The following is a 16,074-nucleotide window of genomic DNA, read 5'->3' as shown; positions in this document are numbered from 1 at the left end:
ATGATGATTCCTAGTGTTTCTCATACTGCTGTAACTTACCATATGCACATGTACCAACTTTAGAGATAGCTCAAACTACACATTAACTATGTCCAGTAGCAAGGAAAAGTATCTGTATTGTAATTAATGCGAGCGGACCTCTTGTAGCAGCACTACTCCTACGAGGAGGACTCAACTGGAAATCAAAATTGGAACAACTGTATAAAATACCAGGGAGTCCTACATGTGCTTCGAAAACCTTTATTAATACAGAAACTATAGCCCCTACAGCAGCTCTTATCTAAAATCTTAAAACCACAATAAGAACCGGAGGGAGCGCTCCTTCACATGTTACCACCAATCCCCATTAGGTAATTGCAGAGCACAGTGGCCCAGCCTTAGCCTATGCTAGCAGTGGCTGCCACCCATATGGTTGGACTGTATGTGGACCCACCACCGACGCACACCAAAGAGGCCTCAATAAGTTAAGCTGCAGCCACTAGCGATTCATTGTATCGGATCCTCAAAAGTCCATGTACTAAAGCTCTATAATGTATAGTTGATTGCTAGCTGTATCACCTTTATCAACACCATGTAAGTCCGTGTGCACCTCCCACGTGACCTGCAACTGCGATCTACGGATTAAATTCACAGACTGGAGAGGGAGAAGTGTCATGTGTTGCTATGGCAGGGTCAGGAACCTTTTTGGCTGAAAGAGCCATAAACGCCACATATTTTAAACTGTATTTCACTGAGAGCCATACAATGGGCTTGATTCACAAAGCGGTGCTAACCTACTTAGCGCGTCTAAAGTCTTTAGACCTGCTAACCAGGGTGCTAAGTAGGTTAGCACCGGATTTCTCAATCAGATCATGTGCTAAGTTTACGTGCGGAAAGTTCCATGCGTGCGCTAAGTACCATAGGCTTTAATGGGCACTTCGCGCGGAGCGCCCTGCGCTCTGTGCAGTGCGAGCGTAAAGTTTTACGCTTATAAAGTTTTGCGCGCGAAAAGCTGGTTTAGACGTGCTAAGGGGGTTTTCACAGGCGTGCTAACAGTTAGCACCGCTTTGTGAATCAAGCCCAATATGTTTCAAACTGGAACAGTGCACATGTGCAGCAGAGGGCTCACGTCCCTGTTGCCATGGTGATGTGTATACAGTTGATCCGACGGGCAGTGGAAGTGTCAGACACATCTTCAGCTTCTCTTGGGTTTCAGCAACATCAGCAATTTCCCTGAGAGCCAGACAGGAGAAATACCGACTAACAGCTTGTACAATTAGCCAGCTGACTTAGTGGTTGATTCACTTTATAGGACGAGATTCCCGCACTTTGGCCCAATAGGCTGCCTGTCAAGTGACAGGCAGGCTATTGGGCCAATCAAAGTGCGGGGTCCGGGGATCTCATCCTACAAAGTCAGTGGACCTGACAGGGTCCAGAGTGGGACAGTTGGAGCAGCTGTTCGTTTTGGGGGAAGTGCAAATAAGTTAGTAGTGCATGCTACAACAGTACTACTTTGAAAATGTCACTTTGCTTGAGCAATGTAGCTTAGTGAATCAACCTCTACTGATTTGTCTGTGAGCCAGATGCAGCCATCAAAAGAGCCACATCTGCCTCCCGAGCTGTAGGTTCCCTACCCCTGCTCTATGGGCAAGGAAAAGTATGTGAACCCTTTGGAATTATATGGATTTCTGCACAAATTGGTCATCATGGGCTTGATTCACTAAACCGTAAAAACTGAAATATCACACCTTATGAAACGATATCACACCTTATTGAAGATATCACACCTTATCAAAGTTAACACGCCTTATCAGAGTAGCATAGCGAGCATTACAAACACGCAGGGGCTCAGGGCAGGATGAATGCCATTGCCAATTAGCAGGCATAAGTTTGTAGCGCTCGCTATGCTACTCGGACAAGGTGTGTTAACTTTGATAAGCTGTGATTTCTTTGATAAGGGGCTTAATTCAGTAAGCAGTGCTAACTGTTAGCACGCTTCTGAAAAGGCCATTATCACGCCTAAACTCAGTTTGGGCGTGTTAAACTCAGATTGCGTGCAAAGACATGCGCACACATCTATGCAACGTTTCGCGAGCACCGGACTTAATGCGCGCAAAGATTTACGCGCGGGACTTTGCGCGCGATCTGATTTTAGAAACGGTGCTAACCTACTTAGCACCCTGGTTAACACGCCTAAAGTCTTTAGGCGTGCTAAGTAGGTTAGCACTGTTTACTGAATCAAGCTCATGGTGTGATATCTATGATAAGGTGTGATATTTCAGTTATCGTGGTTTAGTGAATCAATCCCAAAACGTTATCTGATCTTCGTGTAAGTCTCAACAATAGACAATCACAGTTTGCTTAAACTAGTACCACACAAATAATTGAGGCTGGGTGCACACTTACTAGAAACGCTAGTGTTTCAAAAAACGCTGCGTTTTTGCCACTATTGGAAGTCTATGGGCTGCAGGAAAAAACACATATCAAAAATGCATATACGTTTTTAATGCATGCGTTTTCAAAAACGCTGGTTTTGCACAATCTTCAAAAATGCATAAAAAATGCACATAATGAAAGTCAATGGAAACGCAATGGTATGCATTTTACATGCTCTTTACAAGCGTTTTACAAGCGTGTTTTTGGTTAAAAAAAAATAAAAATGTTTTTGAATGTATTTCTGCTTCCTTTTGTCTTCCTAGTGATTTTCATAAAATGCAAAAGAAAAAGGTGTAAGGGCCTGTACACACTGCTGCGCTTGCGTTGCGTTTTTAAAAACGCATGCGTTTTTAAAAACGCAAGGTCTTTTGAAAAAGAATGAAAATCGTGATGACTTGTACACACTGGTGCGATGCGTTTTTAGAAAAACGCAAACGCAGTGCCTGCTGCGCTTTTTTAAGCGCAGCGCATGAAAAACGCATTAAAAACGCATGCGCTTGCGTTTTTGCCTGCGTTTTTCAGAAGTCAGTATGCCAGAAGACTCTGCAATCTCCTGATTCCTGTTGAAATGTAAACTAGAAAAAAAACAAAAGATTCTTTAGCCAATCAGCAATTACAAGAAAAACGCAAACGCACAAAAAACGCAGGCAAAAGCGCATGCGTTTTTAAAACTACAGGCACTTTAAAAACGCATGCGCTTGCGATTTTGCTTGCGTTTTTCAGTGTGTACAGGCCCTAACACCATATAATGTGCTGTTATTGTTATGTTATATACTGCTGCCTTTAGAGGGCATAGCTCCTTTAAGACTGCAGAGAATTCTGGAAGAGAGGCTGGAGTGAGCAGAGGCTGCTGGGAGCTGAGGTGTGGCTGGTGTGCCTAGAGCCTGGGAGTTAGAGATGGGAAGTTCGGATCTTTTCAATGATCCGGATGATTCGAATCGGATCATTGAAGAGATCCGGATCTTTGATCCGAATCTCGGATCATTTTACTACCGGAAGCATTCGGGGGTGAAATGAACAGCAGGACAGGTCTGTGGACAGGAGAAGGGGAGGGGGTGGACACACAGAGAAGGGGAGAAGATGGACAGAGGGCAGGGAGTGGACAGAGGGCAGGGAGTGGACAGAGAAGGGAGGAGGGACGAGCAGAGAGCAGAAATGTTTGCTTGCGCACAATACCCACATGCTGCAATCATATGCTTTACATGTATTTCACCTATATGTTCATCTGTGTACTTTGAAAGAAAAGGTCGCACAGTGAAAGAAAGCATTCCCAGAAGTGAAGTGCAGCTGTTTAGTGCCGAGAGCAGGAGGCTCATATTGCGCTGCAATCACAGTGCCTGCAAAGTTACTGAGCTGTGCTGTGCTGAGCCAAAAGTTTCCAATGTGATCACTGTGCAGCACTACGGAACAGCCAGCCTATAATGGGCAGCACATTGCAGCCAGTATGTGTGCTCTACACATATCTGGCAGTGGCACCCATGTCCCCTCTCTCTCATCTACCTGTGGCTGCAAGGCTGGCTCCCATCCAAACAGAGCGATCCATCTCTGCTCTGCTTCCAGGACCCCGCTGCCCGCTGAGAGGGGGCGTGTCGCTCCTGGCCCCGCCCCTTTTGCGATCCGAATCACTCATTTTGATGATTCGGATGATCGACTCATAAAATAGATTCGGATCAAAGATCCGAATCGTTCATGATCCGGACAACACTACTGGGAGTGAGGTCTGGAGTGACTGAGACTGGATCTTCAGGCCTAAATCCATCAGACTGGCTTCCATTTGATTTCTGAGTGTGAAGAAGGGATCGTGTGACACAGATTGCTGCACCCTGTCCCTGAGCTGAATCTTGGTGAAAGGATACAGCTGCCGGACCACAACTGTGTGAACCTGTGAGGTTGGTGGAGTCTGGATTGTACAAGCCGTGTGTGAACCTGTGAGGTTGGTGGAGTCTGGATTGTACAAGCCGTGTGGACTTCAGAAGGAACCATTTTAGCTGGATTACAAAGTTTGTGAATCTAAGTCTCCTCAAAACGTCTGGCCTGCGAGTTCTGCACCTGCTGAGTGACCATTATCAGGGACTGGCCCTGCACCTCATGCTGGCCTGCGAGTTCTGCACCTGCTGAGTGACCATTATCAGGGACTGGCCCTGCACCTCATGCTGGCCTGCGAGTTCTGCACCTGCTGAGTGACCATTATCAGGGACTGGCCCCGCACCTCATGCTGGCCTGCGAGTTCTGCACCTGCTGTGTGACCATTATCAGGGACTGGCCCTGCACCTCATGCTGGCCGAGAGTTCTGCACCTGCTGTGTGACCATTATCAGGGACTGGCCCTGCACCTCATGCTGGCCTGTGAGTTCTGCACCTGCTGAGTGACCATTATCAGGGACTGGCCCTGCACCTCATGCTGGCCGAGAGTTCTGCACCTGCTGAGTGACCATTATCAGGGACTGGCCCTGCACCTCATGCTGGCCTGTGAGTTCTGCACCTGCTGAGTGACCATTATCAGGGACTGGCCCTGCACCTCATGCTGGCCTGTGAGTTCTGCACCTGCTGTGTGACCATTATCAGGGACTGGCCCTGCACCTCATGCTGGCCTGTGAGTTCTGCACCTGCTGTGTGACCATTATCAGGGACTGGCCCTGCACCTCATGCTGGCCGAGAGTTCTGCACCTGCTGAGTGACCATTATCAGGGACTGGCCCTGCACCTCATGCTGGCCTGTGAGTTCTGCACCTGCTGAGTGACCATTATCAGGGACTGGCCCTGCACCTCATGCTGGCCGAGAGTTCTGCACCTGCTGAGTGACCATTATCAGGGACTGGCCCTGCACCTCATGCTGGCCTGCGAGTTCTGCACCTGCTGAGTGACCATTATCAGGGACTGGCCCTGCACCTCATGCTGGCCTGTGAGTTCTGCACCTGCTGAGTGACCATTATCAGGGACTGGCCCTGCACCTCATGCTGGCCTGTGAGTTCTGCACCTGCTGAGTGACCATTATCAGGGACTGGCCCTGCACCTCATGCTGGCCTGCGAGTTCTGCACCTGCTGAGTGACCATTATCAGGGACTGGCCCTGCACCTCATGCTGGCCTGTGAGTTCTGCACCTGCTGAGTGACCATTATCAGGGACTGGCCCTGCACCTCATGCTGGCCTGTGAGTTCTTCACCTGCTGAGTGACCATTATCAGGGACTGGCCCTGCACCTCATGGTAGGAACTATCTTTATAGTGATAGAGGGGCAATAACCTGGCTGAGAGGTTTGGGAGTCATACCACTCCTCTTACAACAAACTATGGACAGTGTATGTCAGGACTGTTTGCCATAGCCTGCCATGCTGAACTGTAGCCTGGTTAACCTGCCCCCTCTCACACCACTGGCATCTATGCTGCTATTGCTGAGTGCATCGGGAGTCTACTTGCTGCTGCACCTTCTTCACAAGGCGCCCAACTGTGCACATAACGTTCCTTAAAGGGGTACCCCGAGTGCAGAACTGCATTATAGCTCACTGGCCAGTCGGGAGTTAAATAAGGGTTGTGCTACTGATGGCATTTTCTTAAGTTTGTTTCTTTGCTATTGTTGTGCGTCTTTCACCAGTGTAGTGTGCACTTCTTTAACCACTTGAGGACCTAGGGCTTTCTACCCCTTAAGGACCGGCCACTTTTTTTCCATTCAGACCACTGCAGCTTTCACGGTTTATTGCTCGCTCATACAACCTACCACCTAAATTAATTTTGGCTCCTTTTCTTGTCACTAATAAAGCTTTCTTTTGGTGCTATTTGATTGCTCCTGCGATTTTTACTTTTTATTATATTCAGCAAAAAAGACATGAATTTTAGCAAAAAAATGATTTTTTTAACTTTCTGTGCTGACAGTTTTCAAATAAAGTAAAATTTCTGTATACATGCAGCGCGAAAAATGTGGACAAACATGTTTTGGATAAAAAAAAACCATTCAGTGTATATTTATTGGTTTGGGTAAAAGTTATAGCGTTTACAAACTATGGTGCAAAAAGTGAATTTTCCCATTTTCAAGCATATATGACTTTTCTGACCCCCTGTCATGTTTCATGAGGGGCTAGAATTCCAGGATAGTATAAATACCCCCCAAATGACCCCATTTTGGAAAGAAGACATCCCAAAGTATTTGCTGAGAGGCATAGTGAGTTCATAGAAGATATTATTTTTTGTCACAAGTAAGCAGAAAATGTCACTTTGTGACAAAAAAAAAAAAAAAAAAAAAAAAAAGGTTCCATTTCTTCTAACTTGCGACAAAAAAAATGAAATCTGCCACAGACTCACCATGCCCCTCTCTCAATACCTTGAAGGGTCTACTTTCCAAAATGGGGTCATTTGTGGGGTGTGTTTACTGTCCTGACATTTTGGGGGGTGCTAAATTGTAAGCACCCCTGTAAAGCCTAAAGGTGTTCATTGGACTCTGGACCCCTTAGCGCAGTTAGGCTGCAAAAAAGTGCCACACATGTGGTATTGCCGTACTCAGGAGAAGTAGTATAATGTGTTTTGGGGTGTATTTTTACACATACCCATGCTGGGTGGGAGAAATATCTCTGTAAATGACAATTTGTTAATTTTTTTTACACACAATTGTCCATTTACAGAGATCTTTCTCCCACTCAGCATGGGTATGTGTAAAAATACACCCCAAAACACATTATACTACTTCTCCTGAGTACGGCGATACCACATGTGTGGCACTTTTTTGCGCCCTAACTGCGCCAAAGGGCCCAAAGTCCAATGAGTACCTTTAGGATTTCACAGGTCATTTTGAGAAATTTCGTTTCAAGACTACTCCTCATGGTTTAGGGCCCCTAAAATGCCAGGGCAGTATAGGAACCCCACAAATGACCCCATTTTAGAAAGAAGACACCCCAAGGTATTCCGTTAGGAGTATGGTGAGTTCATAGAAGATTTTATTTTTTGTCACAAGTTAGCGGAAAATGACACTTTGTGAAAAAAAAACTATTAAAATCAATTTCCGCTAACTTGTGACAAAAAATAAAATCTTCTATGAACTCACTATACTCCTAACGGAATACCTTGGGGTGTCTTCTTTCTAAAATGGGGTCATTTGTGGGGTTCCTATACTGCCCTGGCATTTTAGGGGCCCTAAACCGTGAGGAGTAGTCTTGAAACGAAATTTCTCAAAATGACCTGTGAAATCCTAAAGGTACTCATTGGACTTTGGGCCCTTTAGCGCAGTTAGGGTGCAAAAAAGTGCCACACGTGGTATCACCGTACTCGGGAGAAGTAGTACAATGTGTTTTGGGGTGTATTTTTACACATACCCATGCTGGGTGGGAGAAATAACTCTGTAAATGGACAATTGTGTGTAAAAAAATCAAAAGATTGTCATTTACAGAGGTATTTCTCCCACCCAGCATGGGTATGTGTAAAAATACACCCCAAAACACATTGTACTACTTCTCCCGAGTACGGCAATACCACATGTGTGGCACTTTTTTGCACCCTAACTGCGCTAAAGGGCCCAAAGTCCAATGAGTACCTTTAGGATTTCACAGGTCATTTTGAGAAATTTCGTTTCAAGACTACTCCTCACGGTTTAGGGCCCCTAAAATGCCAGGGCAGTATAGGAACCCCACAAATGACCCCATTTTAGAAAGAAGACACCCCAAGGTATTCCGTTAGGAGTATGGTGAGTTCATAGAAGATTTTATTTTTTGGCACAAGTTAGTGAAAAATGACACTTTGTGAAAAAAAACAATAAAAATCAATTTCCGCTAACTTTTGACAAAAAATAAAATCTTCTATGAACTCGTCATACACCTAACAGAATACCTTGGGGTGTCTTTTTTTCTAAAATGGGGTCACTTGTGGGGTTCCTATACCGCCCTGGCATTTTACGGGCCCAAAACCGTGAGTAGTCTGGAAACCAAATGTCTCAAAATGACTGTTCAGGGGTATAAGCATCTGCAAATTTTGATGACAGGTGGTCTATGAGGGGGCGAATTTTGTGGAACCGGTCATAAGCAGGGTGGCCTTTTAGATGACCGGTTGTATTGGGCCTGATCTGATGGATAGGAGTGCTAGGGGGGTGACAGGAGGTGATTGATGGGTGTCTCAGGGGGTGGTTAGAGGGGAAAATAGATGCAATCAATGCACTGGGGAGGTGATCGGAAGGGGGTCTGAGGGGGATCTGAGGGTTTGGCCGAGTGATCAGGAGCCCACACGGGGCAAATTAGGGCCTGATCTGATGGGTAGGTGTGCTAGGGGGTGACAGGAGGTGATTGATGGGTGTCTCAAGGTGTGATTAGAGGGGGGAATAGATGCAAGCAATGCACTGGCGAGGTGATCAGGGCTGGGGTCTGAGGGCATTCTGAGGGTGTGGGCGGGTGATTGAGTGCCCTAGGGGCAGATAGGGGTCTAATCTGATAGGTAGCAGTGACAGGGGGTGATTGATGGGTAATTAGTGGGTGTTTAGGGTAGAGAACAGTTGTAAACACTGCACTTGGGAGGTGATCGGACGTCGGATCTGCGGGCGATCTATTGGTGTGGGTGGGTGATCAGATTGCTCGCAAGGGGCAGGTTAGGGGCTGATTGATGGGTGGCAGTGACAGCGGGTGATTGATGGGTGGCAGTGACAGGGGGTGATTGATGGGTGGCAGTGACAGGGGGTGATTGATGGGTGATTGATAGGTGATTGACAGGTAATCAGTGGGTTATTACAGGGGAGAACAGATGTAAATATTGCACTGGCGAATTGATAAGGGGGGGGGGGTCTGAGGGCAATCTGAGCGTGTAGGCGGGTGATTGGGTGCCCGCAAGGGGCAGATTAGGGTCTGATCTGATGGGTAACAGTGACAGGTGGTGATAGGGGGTGATTGATGGGTGATTGATGGGTAATTAGTGGGTGTTTAGAGGAGAGAATAGATGGAAACACTGCGCTTGGGTGGTGATCTGATGTCGGATCTGCGGGCGATCTATTGGTGTGGGTGGGTGATCAGATTGCCCGCAAGGGGCAGGTTAGGGGCTGATTGATGGGTGGCAGTGACAGGGGGTGATTGATGGGTGGCAGTGACAGGGGGTGATTGATGGGTGATAGGTGATTGGCAGGTGATTGACAGGTGATCAGTGGGTTATTACAGGGAAGGACAGATGTAAATAATGCCCTGGCGAATTGATAAGGGGGGGGTCTGATGGCAATCTGAGCGTGTAGGCGGGTGATTGGGTGCCCGCAAAGGGGCAGATTAGGGTCTGATCTGATGGGTAACAGTGACAGGTGGTGATAGGGGGTGATTGATGGGTAATTAGTGGGTGTTTAGAGGAGAGAATAGATGTAAACGCTGCGCTTGGGTGGTGATCTGATGTCGGATCTGCGGGCGATCTATTGGTGTGGGTGGGTGATCAGATTGCCCGCAAGGGGCAGGTTAGGGGCTGATTGATGGGTGGCAGTGACAGGGGGTGATTGATGGGTGATAGGTGATTGGCAGGTGATTGACAGGTGATCAGTGGGTTATTACAGGGAAGGACAGATGTAATTAATGCACTGGCGAATTGATAAGGGGGGAGGGGGGTCTGAGGGCAATCTGAGCGTGTGGGCGGGTGATTGGGTGCCCGCAAGGGGCAGATTAGGGTCTGATCTGATAGGTAACAGTGACAGGTGGTGATAGGGGGTGATTGATGGGTGATTGATGGGTAATTAGTGGGTGTTTAGAGAAGATAACAGATGTAAACAATACATTTGGGAGGTAATCTGACGGCGGGTTTGCGGACGATCTAATGGTGTGGGTGGGTGATCAGATTGCCCGCAAGGGGCAGGTTAGGGGCTGATTGATGGGTGGCAGTGACAGGGGGTGATTGATGGGTGATAGGTGATTGGCAGGTGATTGACAGGTGATCAGTGGGTTATTACAGGGAAGAACAGATGTAATTAATGCACTGGTGAATTGATAAGGAGGGGTCAGAGGGCAATCTGAGCGTGTGGGCGGGTGATTGGGTGCCCGCAAGGGGCAGATTAGGGTCTGATCTGATAGGTAAAAGTGACAGGTGGTGATAGGGGGTGATTAATGGGTGATTGATGGGTAATTAGTGGGTGTTTAGAGGAGAGAATAGATGTAAACAATGGATTTGGGAGGTGATCTGATGTCGGATCTGCGGGCGATCTATTGGTGTGGGGGGGTGATCAGATTGCCCGCAAGGGGCAGGTTAGGGGCTGATTGATGGGTGGCAGTGACAGGGGGTGATTGATGGGTGATTGACAGGTGATTGACAGGTGATTGACAGGTGATCAGGGGGGATAGATGCATACAGTACATGGGGGGGGGTCTGGGGGGGGGGTCTGGGGAGAATCTGAGGGGTGGGGGGGTGATCAGGAGGGAGCAGGGGACAGGGGGGGGATAAAAAAAAAATAGCGTTGACAGATAGTGACAGGGAGTGATTGATGGGTGATTAGGGGGGTGATTGGGTGCAAACAGGGGTCTGGGGGGTGGGCAGGGGGGGGGGGTCTGATGGGTGCTGTGGGCGATCTGGGGCAGGGGGGGGAAAAAAATCAGTATGCTTGGTGCAGACTAGGGTGACTGCAGCCTGCCCTGGTGGTCCCTCGGACATTGGGACCACCAGGGCAGGAGGCAGCCTGTATAATACACTTTGTAAACATTACAAAGTGTATTATACACTTTGAATGCGGCGATCGTCGGTTTTACATCCCGCCGGCGCTTCCGTATGGCCGGCGGGATGTTGCGGCGGGTGAGCGGCGCCAGGCGGAGGCGGAGGATCGCGTCACTGATGACGCGATCGCTCCGCCCATGCCCCTACAAGGACCGCCGCCATTTGTCTATACGGCGGTCCTTGCGGGGTGCACTTCCCGGCCGCCAATTGTATATACGGCGGTCGGGAAGTGGTTAAAGTGACACTGGAGGGGTGCAAGAGGTTACTACTGTGTGTTCATTGCAGTTTATTAAGCTTGTCCCTTTGCTGCGGTGCATTCTGCGCCAGTCTAGTGTACACTTGTTTAGAGTGACACTGGAGGGGCGCAGGAAGTGGCTACTTTGGACATACACTTTTCATGCACTTTGAATGTGTGAAGCATATTACTTTTATTGTTATGATCTTGCTGAGTTAACAAGTGTTTGATTAGTGCTATATTTTCTATTGCTTACGTCACCCCATTAGATTACGTTGGTCTGTGGGGAATAAATATATTGCATTGATACTGGTGTCTGCATGATTCTGGGAGGCAGGGTGCCACTGGAGGCGGTATCCACTAAGAGGCCCCGTTACATTCATTAGCGATCCAGTCTGTCTCGCTACAAAGGCAAATGCTTGAAAACGCATCTGCGGTAAACAAAAAAACAAACAAACAAAAAAAAATGCTAACACAAACGCACCAAAAACAAAGTAAAAACTTACAAAAAAACCTGCACAAGACATAAGATAAAACATGACCTAAAACGTAGCCTTTCATGCTATGCTATGTGTGCACCTACCCTGAATGTTTCCATGTTTTTTATTGCATGTTGTGCACAAACCCTTTTAATTCCAAAGGGTTTGCATACAGTTTATTGCTACTGTATGTATTTGTATTTCTACTATTGAATGTCATGACTGTACATTGTCTTGAATTTCTCATGCATATTTGTTCCCCAATATTTGAATGTACTAAGTACAGCGCTGTGGAAGATGTTGGCGCTATATAAATAATAATATATAAGTAATGCTGCCCATCTATCTGCAGGTGCTCGGAGCTGCAAGGCACTGCAAGAAGGAGGTGTGGTTTTGTCCGGCTGGTACTCCATATATCCGGATGGGAAGAGGCCTCTGACAGTTCTGTGTGACATGGAAACTGCTGGAGGAGGATGGATAGTAAGTAGGTGGAGACAGAGGAAAGATGTGTGGATGGAAATGGGAGATGATCTCTGAATGTGTAGAATGTGTTTGGGCTTTGGAGATCCGGAGTATGATCCATCCATGTGTATGTGCTTGCTGGGTTCAGGATTAAGACACAGACACAGAACATTTATATTAGGCTTTTCTCCTGGCGGACTCAAAGTGCCAGAGCTGCAGCCACTAGGATGCGCTCTATAGGCAGCAGCAGTGTTAGGGAGTCTTGCCCAAGGTCTCCTTACTGAACAGGAAGAGCTGAGATTCCAACCCAGGTCTGCTGTGTCACAGACGGCCAGATCTGATCTGTGCATCAAGCAGCTTCCTTGTAGAAGTATTATTGCTCCTTACTAGAGATGGCCTTAACCGTTCACTGGCGGACAGTTCCTGGTGAACTTGGGCTGTGCTAGGAACACCAAATTTGCAGGGTATGTTGAGGAGGACAGTGGGAACAAGAAAGAAAAAAAAAATCAAAAAGACATTATAGTTCTTGAGAGAATCCATTTTAAAGTTTTTGTGCTGAGTGTGTGAAATGGGTTAATGGCTGCCGAATTTAGTGGTTAGTAGCAAAGCCCCAAATGTGGTACAAACACCAAATTTGCAGTGAATGTTGAGAAGGACAGTGGTAGCAAGATGAAAAAAAAAATTCAAAAAGATAGTATAGTTTTATAGAAAATCGATTTTAAAGTTACAATAGTAAAAAAAAAAAAAATACAGCTTCCAATGTGGTAAATGATGGATAATGTATCAACCAGTGGTGTACCCACCACAAGGCTGCTCACAGCCCCGGGTGCAGCCATGGCTGGGGTGCCGCTGTGGTGCTCAGTCACTGTGTTCCTCCACCTGGGACCTTTTCTCATAGTTTGGACAACATTCAGGAAAATAGCAGCAGGCAGTGCAGGGGACTGTACTACTTCCTGTGCTAGATGTAGCACCCCTCCCCTTCCTGTCCTTTGGGCAATGTGTCTCCTCGCTCTCTACACACAGCCTGCAGTGAGGGAATGTGCAGAGCAGCAGGGTGAGTAGAGAGAATGATTGCTGTGCTGCAGCTGGGACATTAGCAGGGAGAGGTGGCAGGATGTGTTTAGTGCTCCTGTGGGCAATGTGTCTCCTCGCTCGCTACAAACAGCCTGCAGTGAGTGAATGTGCAGAGCAGCAGGGTGAGTAGCGAGGATGATTGCTGTGCTGCAGCTGGGACATTTGCAGGGAGAGGTGGCAGGATGTGTTTAGTGATCCCATGGACAATGTGTCTCCTCACTCTCTACACACAGCCTGCAGTGAGGGAATGTGCAGAGCAGCAGGGTGAGTAGAGAGAATGATTGCTGTGCTGCAGCTGGGACATTAGCAGGGAGAGGTGGCAGGATGTGTTTAGTGCTCCTGTGGGCAATGTGTCTCCTCGCTCGCTACAAACAGCCTGCAGTGAGTGAATGTGCAGAGCAGCAGGGTGAGTAGCGAGGATGATTGCTGTGCTGCAGCTGGGACATTTGCAGGGAGAGGTGGCAGGATGTGTTTAGTGATCCCATGGACAATGTGTCTCCTCGCTCGCTACACACAGCCTTAGTGCTCCTGGGGGCAATGTGTCTCCTCGCTCGCTACACACAGCGTGCAGTGAGTGAATGTGCAGAGCAGCAGTGTGAGTAGAGAGAAGAATTGCTGTACTGCAGCTGGGACATTAGCAGGGAGAGGTGGCAGGGTGTGTTTAGTGCTTTAGAAGTTGCCTGCCATTAGTAGCCATGTGCACTGGCTGCTGTAATACCAGAGTGCCCTGGACTATTGATTATTTATCCTAATCACAGTAATTAATTAATAATGCAGGGCAGTCTGCTGTTGCAGAAGCCAGTGATACAGGTGCTGACAGCTGACTTCTGTAGTGAGCAGAGAAGCTAGCTCCAGGCAATTTAGATTAACTCGATTCCAGGTAATCTTATCTCCTTTCCCCCCCCTTTTCTGATTGTCCTCAGAGGAGCTCACAATCTAGTCATAGTCTAATGTCCTACCATATTATTATTGTGTATTTATATAGCACTAACATCTTCTGGCACTTTATAGAGTTTCATAACGATTAGCTCTGTCCACATCCTGATAACTCCTTTACCCCAAAACTCCCCCAAAATGTGCAGCGACGTGCTCGGCGCCCCAACCCATCAACCCTCCCATAATTTTTTTATTTTTTTTTTTGTCGGGGGGTGTCTGTAAATAATCAGCACCAGGTGTCAAATTTCCTAGGTACGCCACTGGCATCAACCTAACTGTAGTGTAAATTTATATATATCTAGTGTTGAGCCGAAATTTTCTAAATTTCGCGTTACTATAATAACGCATGCGAAATTTGCTATTACGATGCGAAATTATGGTAGCGTAATTGCCATTAAACTCGTAATTGAAAATACCGTAAGCGTAATTTTCAACGCGTAATTTCGCGTTTCGTTCATAACGTAATTTCGCGTTAAACCATAACGTAATTTCGGGTTCGCTCAATTTTCGCGAAATTTAGCTAATTTTTTTTTTAGCGTTTTCGTCTGCATGGCGAATTTTGATGCGAAATATCACTACATGGCGAATTTTATATGCGTAACGCGAAAAACGACGCGAAAATTAACGCTTACAGTAATATGAACTATCGCGAAATTACGTTATGTAACTACGCATACAAATGGTTGCATGCAAGGCAAACGTAATTTCGCGATACCCACTGTAATGCAAAAATTACGCGAAAATTACGCTTACGCGGAATTTCGCGAAATCCTTCTTCATTACGATTATGTACTTACGGCCATAATCGTAATTACACTAATTACGTGAAATTTCGCGAAATCGTAATTAAGTCATTACACTCATCTCTATATATATCAAAAGAAAGAGCAGTGAATCTCATGATACGGTTTCCAGGTAGTCAGTTTGCAATGTGTAATGACCACCTGGAAACCCATTGGCAATATGGCATCGCTTTGGTCAGGGATCGCTACAGTATATGGCTGTATAAGGATCCATGGCAACTTTACCTATTTTTGGACTTTTTTTGTTCAAAGTGTGGGAAATAGATATACAAACAATGATGTGGGGTCACCCCTACCAAGCTTTTTAACCCCTTATCCCCATGTAGGCTGGGATAGCACCCTGAGCTATACCAGCCCGCATGGTCCATGGTATAAGGGGCTCTGGAAGCCAAGCCTCCCCCTCTCCTCCAGAGCCATTGTCCATCCATGGATAAGGGGCTCTTCCCCACCTCCGGTGCCCCAGGAGGAGGTGGGTGCGACGACTTTCAGGGGGGATCCCGGTGGAATTTGTGAGACAACTTTAAGAAGGGGACCCCAGATGCCCACCCCCTCTCCAGGAGAAATGAGTATAGGGGTACATAGTACCCCTTACCTATTTCCACAAAGGGTTAAATTAAATAAAAACACGAAAAAAGTTGTTTATAATTCTTAATTAACCAGAAATACATACCTGCACCTTTAAAAAATGTTCCCACACCAATATTCTCTAATGATCTTGATTAAAGATCTCTGTGCACTTGTTGCCACACATGCCACTCCCCGCCGCCAGCTCCAGCTATACTTGGTATAGTTAGTACTCCGTCCATCCCTCCTGTGCTGCTTTCTGTTCTCCTCCCCACCCACCACACCTATCGCGCCCATGCCGGCACCCTGGAGCACCCATAGCGCCCTGATATCAGGGTGCTATGGGTGCTCCAGGGTGCTGGCATAGGTGGGTGCTATAGGTGCAGTGGGCAGGGAGGAGATCGGAAGTCACACAGGAGGGAGGACAGAGTTCTAGCTATACACTAAGTTTAGCTAGAGCAGCCTTTCTC

At 47.1% G+C, this 16,074-nt stretch overlaps 1 protein-coding gene across 2 annotated transcripts in view; it reads left to right on the top strand.

The window, feature by feature from the left end:
- The window catches only part of LOC137560845 (ficolin-1-B-like), a 151,638-nt gene that overhangs the window by 16,521 nt on the left and 119,043 nt on the right, over positions 1–16,074 (top strand). For both annotated transcript variants that reach the window (XM_068271990.1, XM_068271989.1), the window contains one exon: positions 12,118–12,245. In XM_068271990.1, the coding sequence (XP_068128091.1) occupies positions 12,118–12,245 (128 nt within the window). The remainder of the gene's footprint in view (positions 1–12,117; positions 12,246–16,074) is intronic.

Source organism: Hyperolius riggenbachi, chromosome 3, assembly GCF_040937935.1.
Source record: "Hyperolius riggenbachi isolate aHypRig1 chromosome 3, aHypRig1.pri, whole genome shotgun sequence".
Classification (NCBI taxonomy): domain Eukaryota; kingdom Metazoa; phylum Chordata; class Amphibia; order Anura; family Hyperoliidae; genus Hyperolius; species Hyperolius riggenbachi.
The sequence above is the reverse complement of the archived record's forward strand: the minus strand, read 5'-3'. Positions and strand labels throughout refer to the sequence as shown.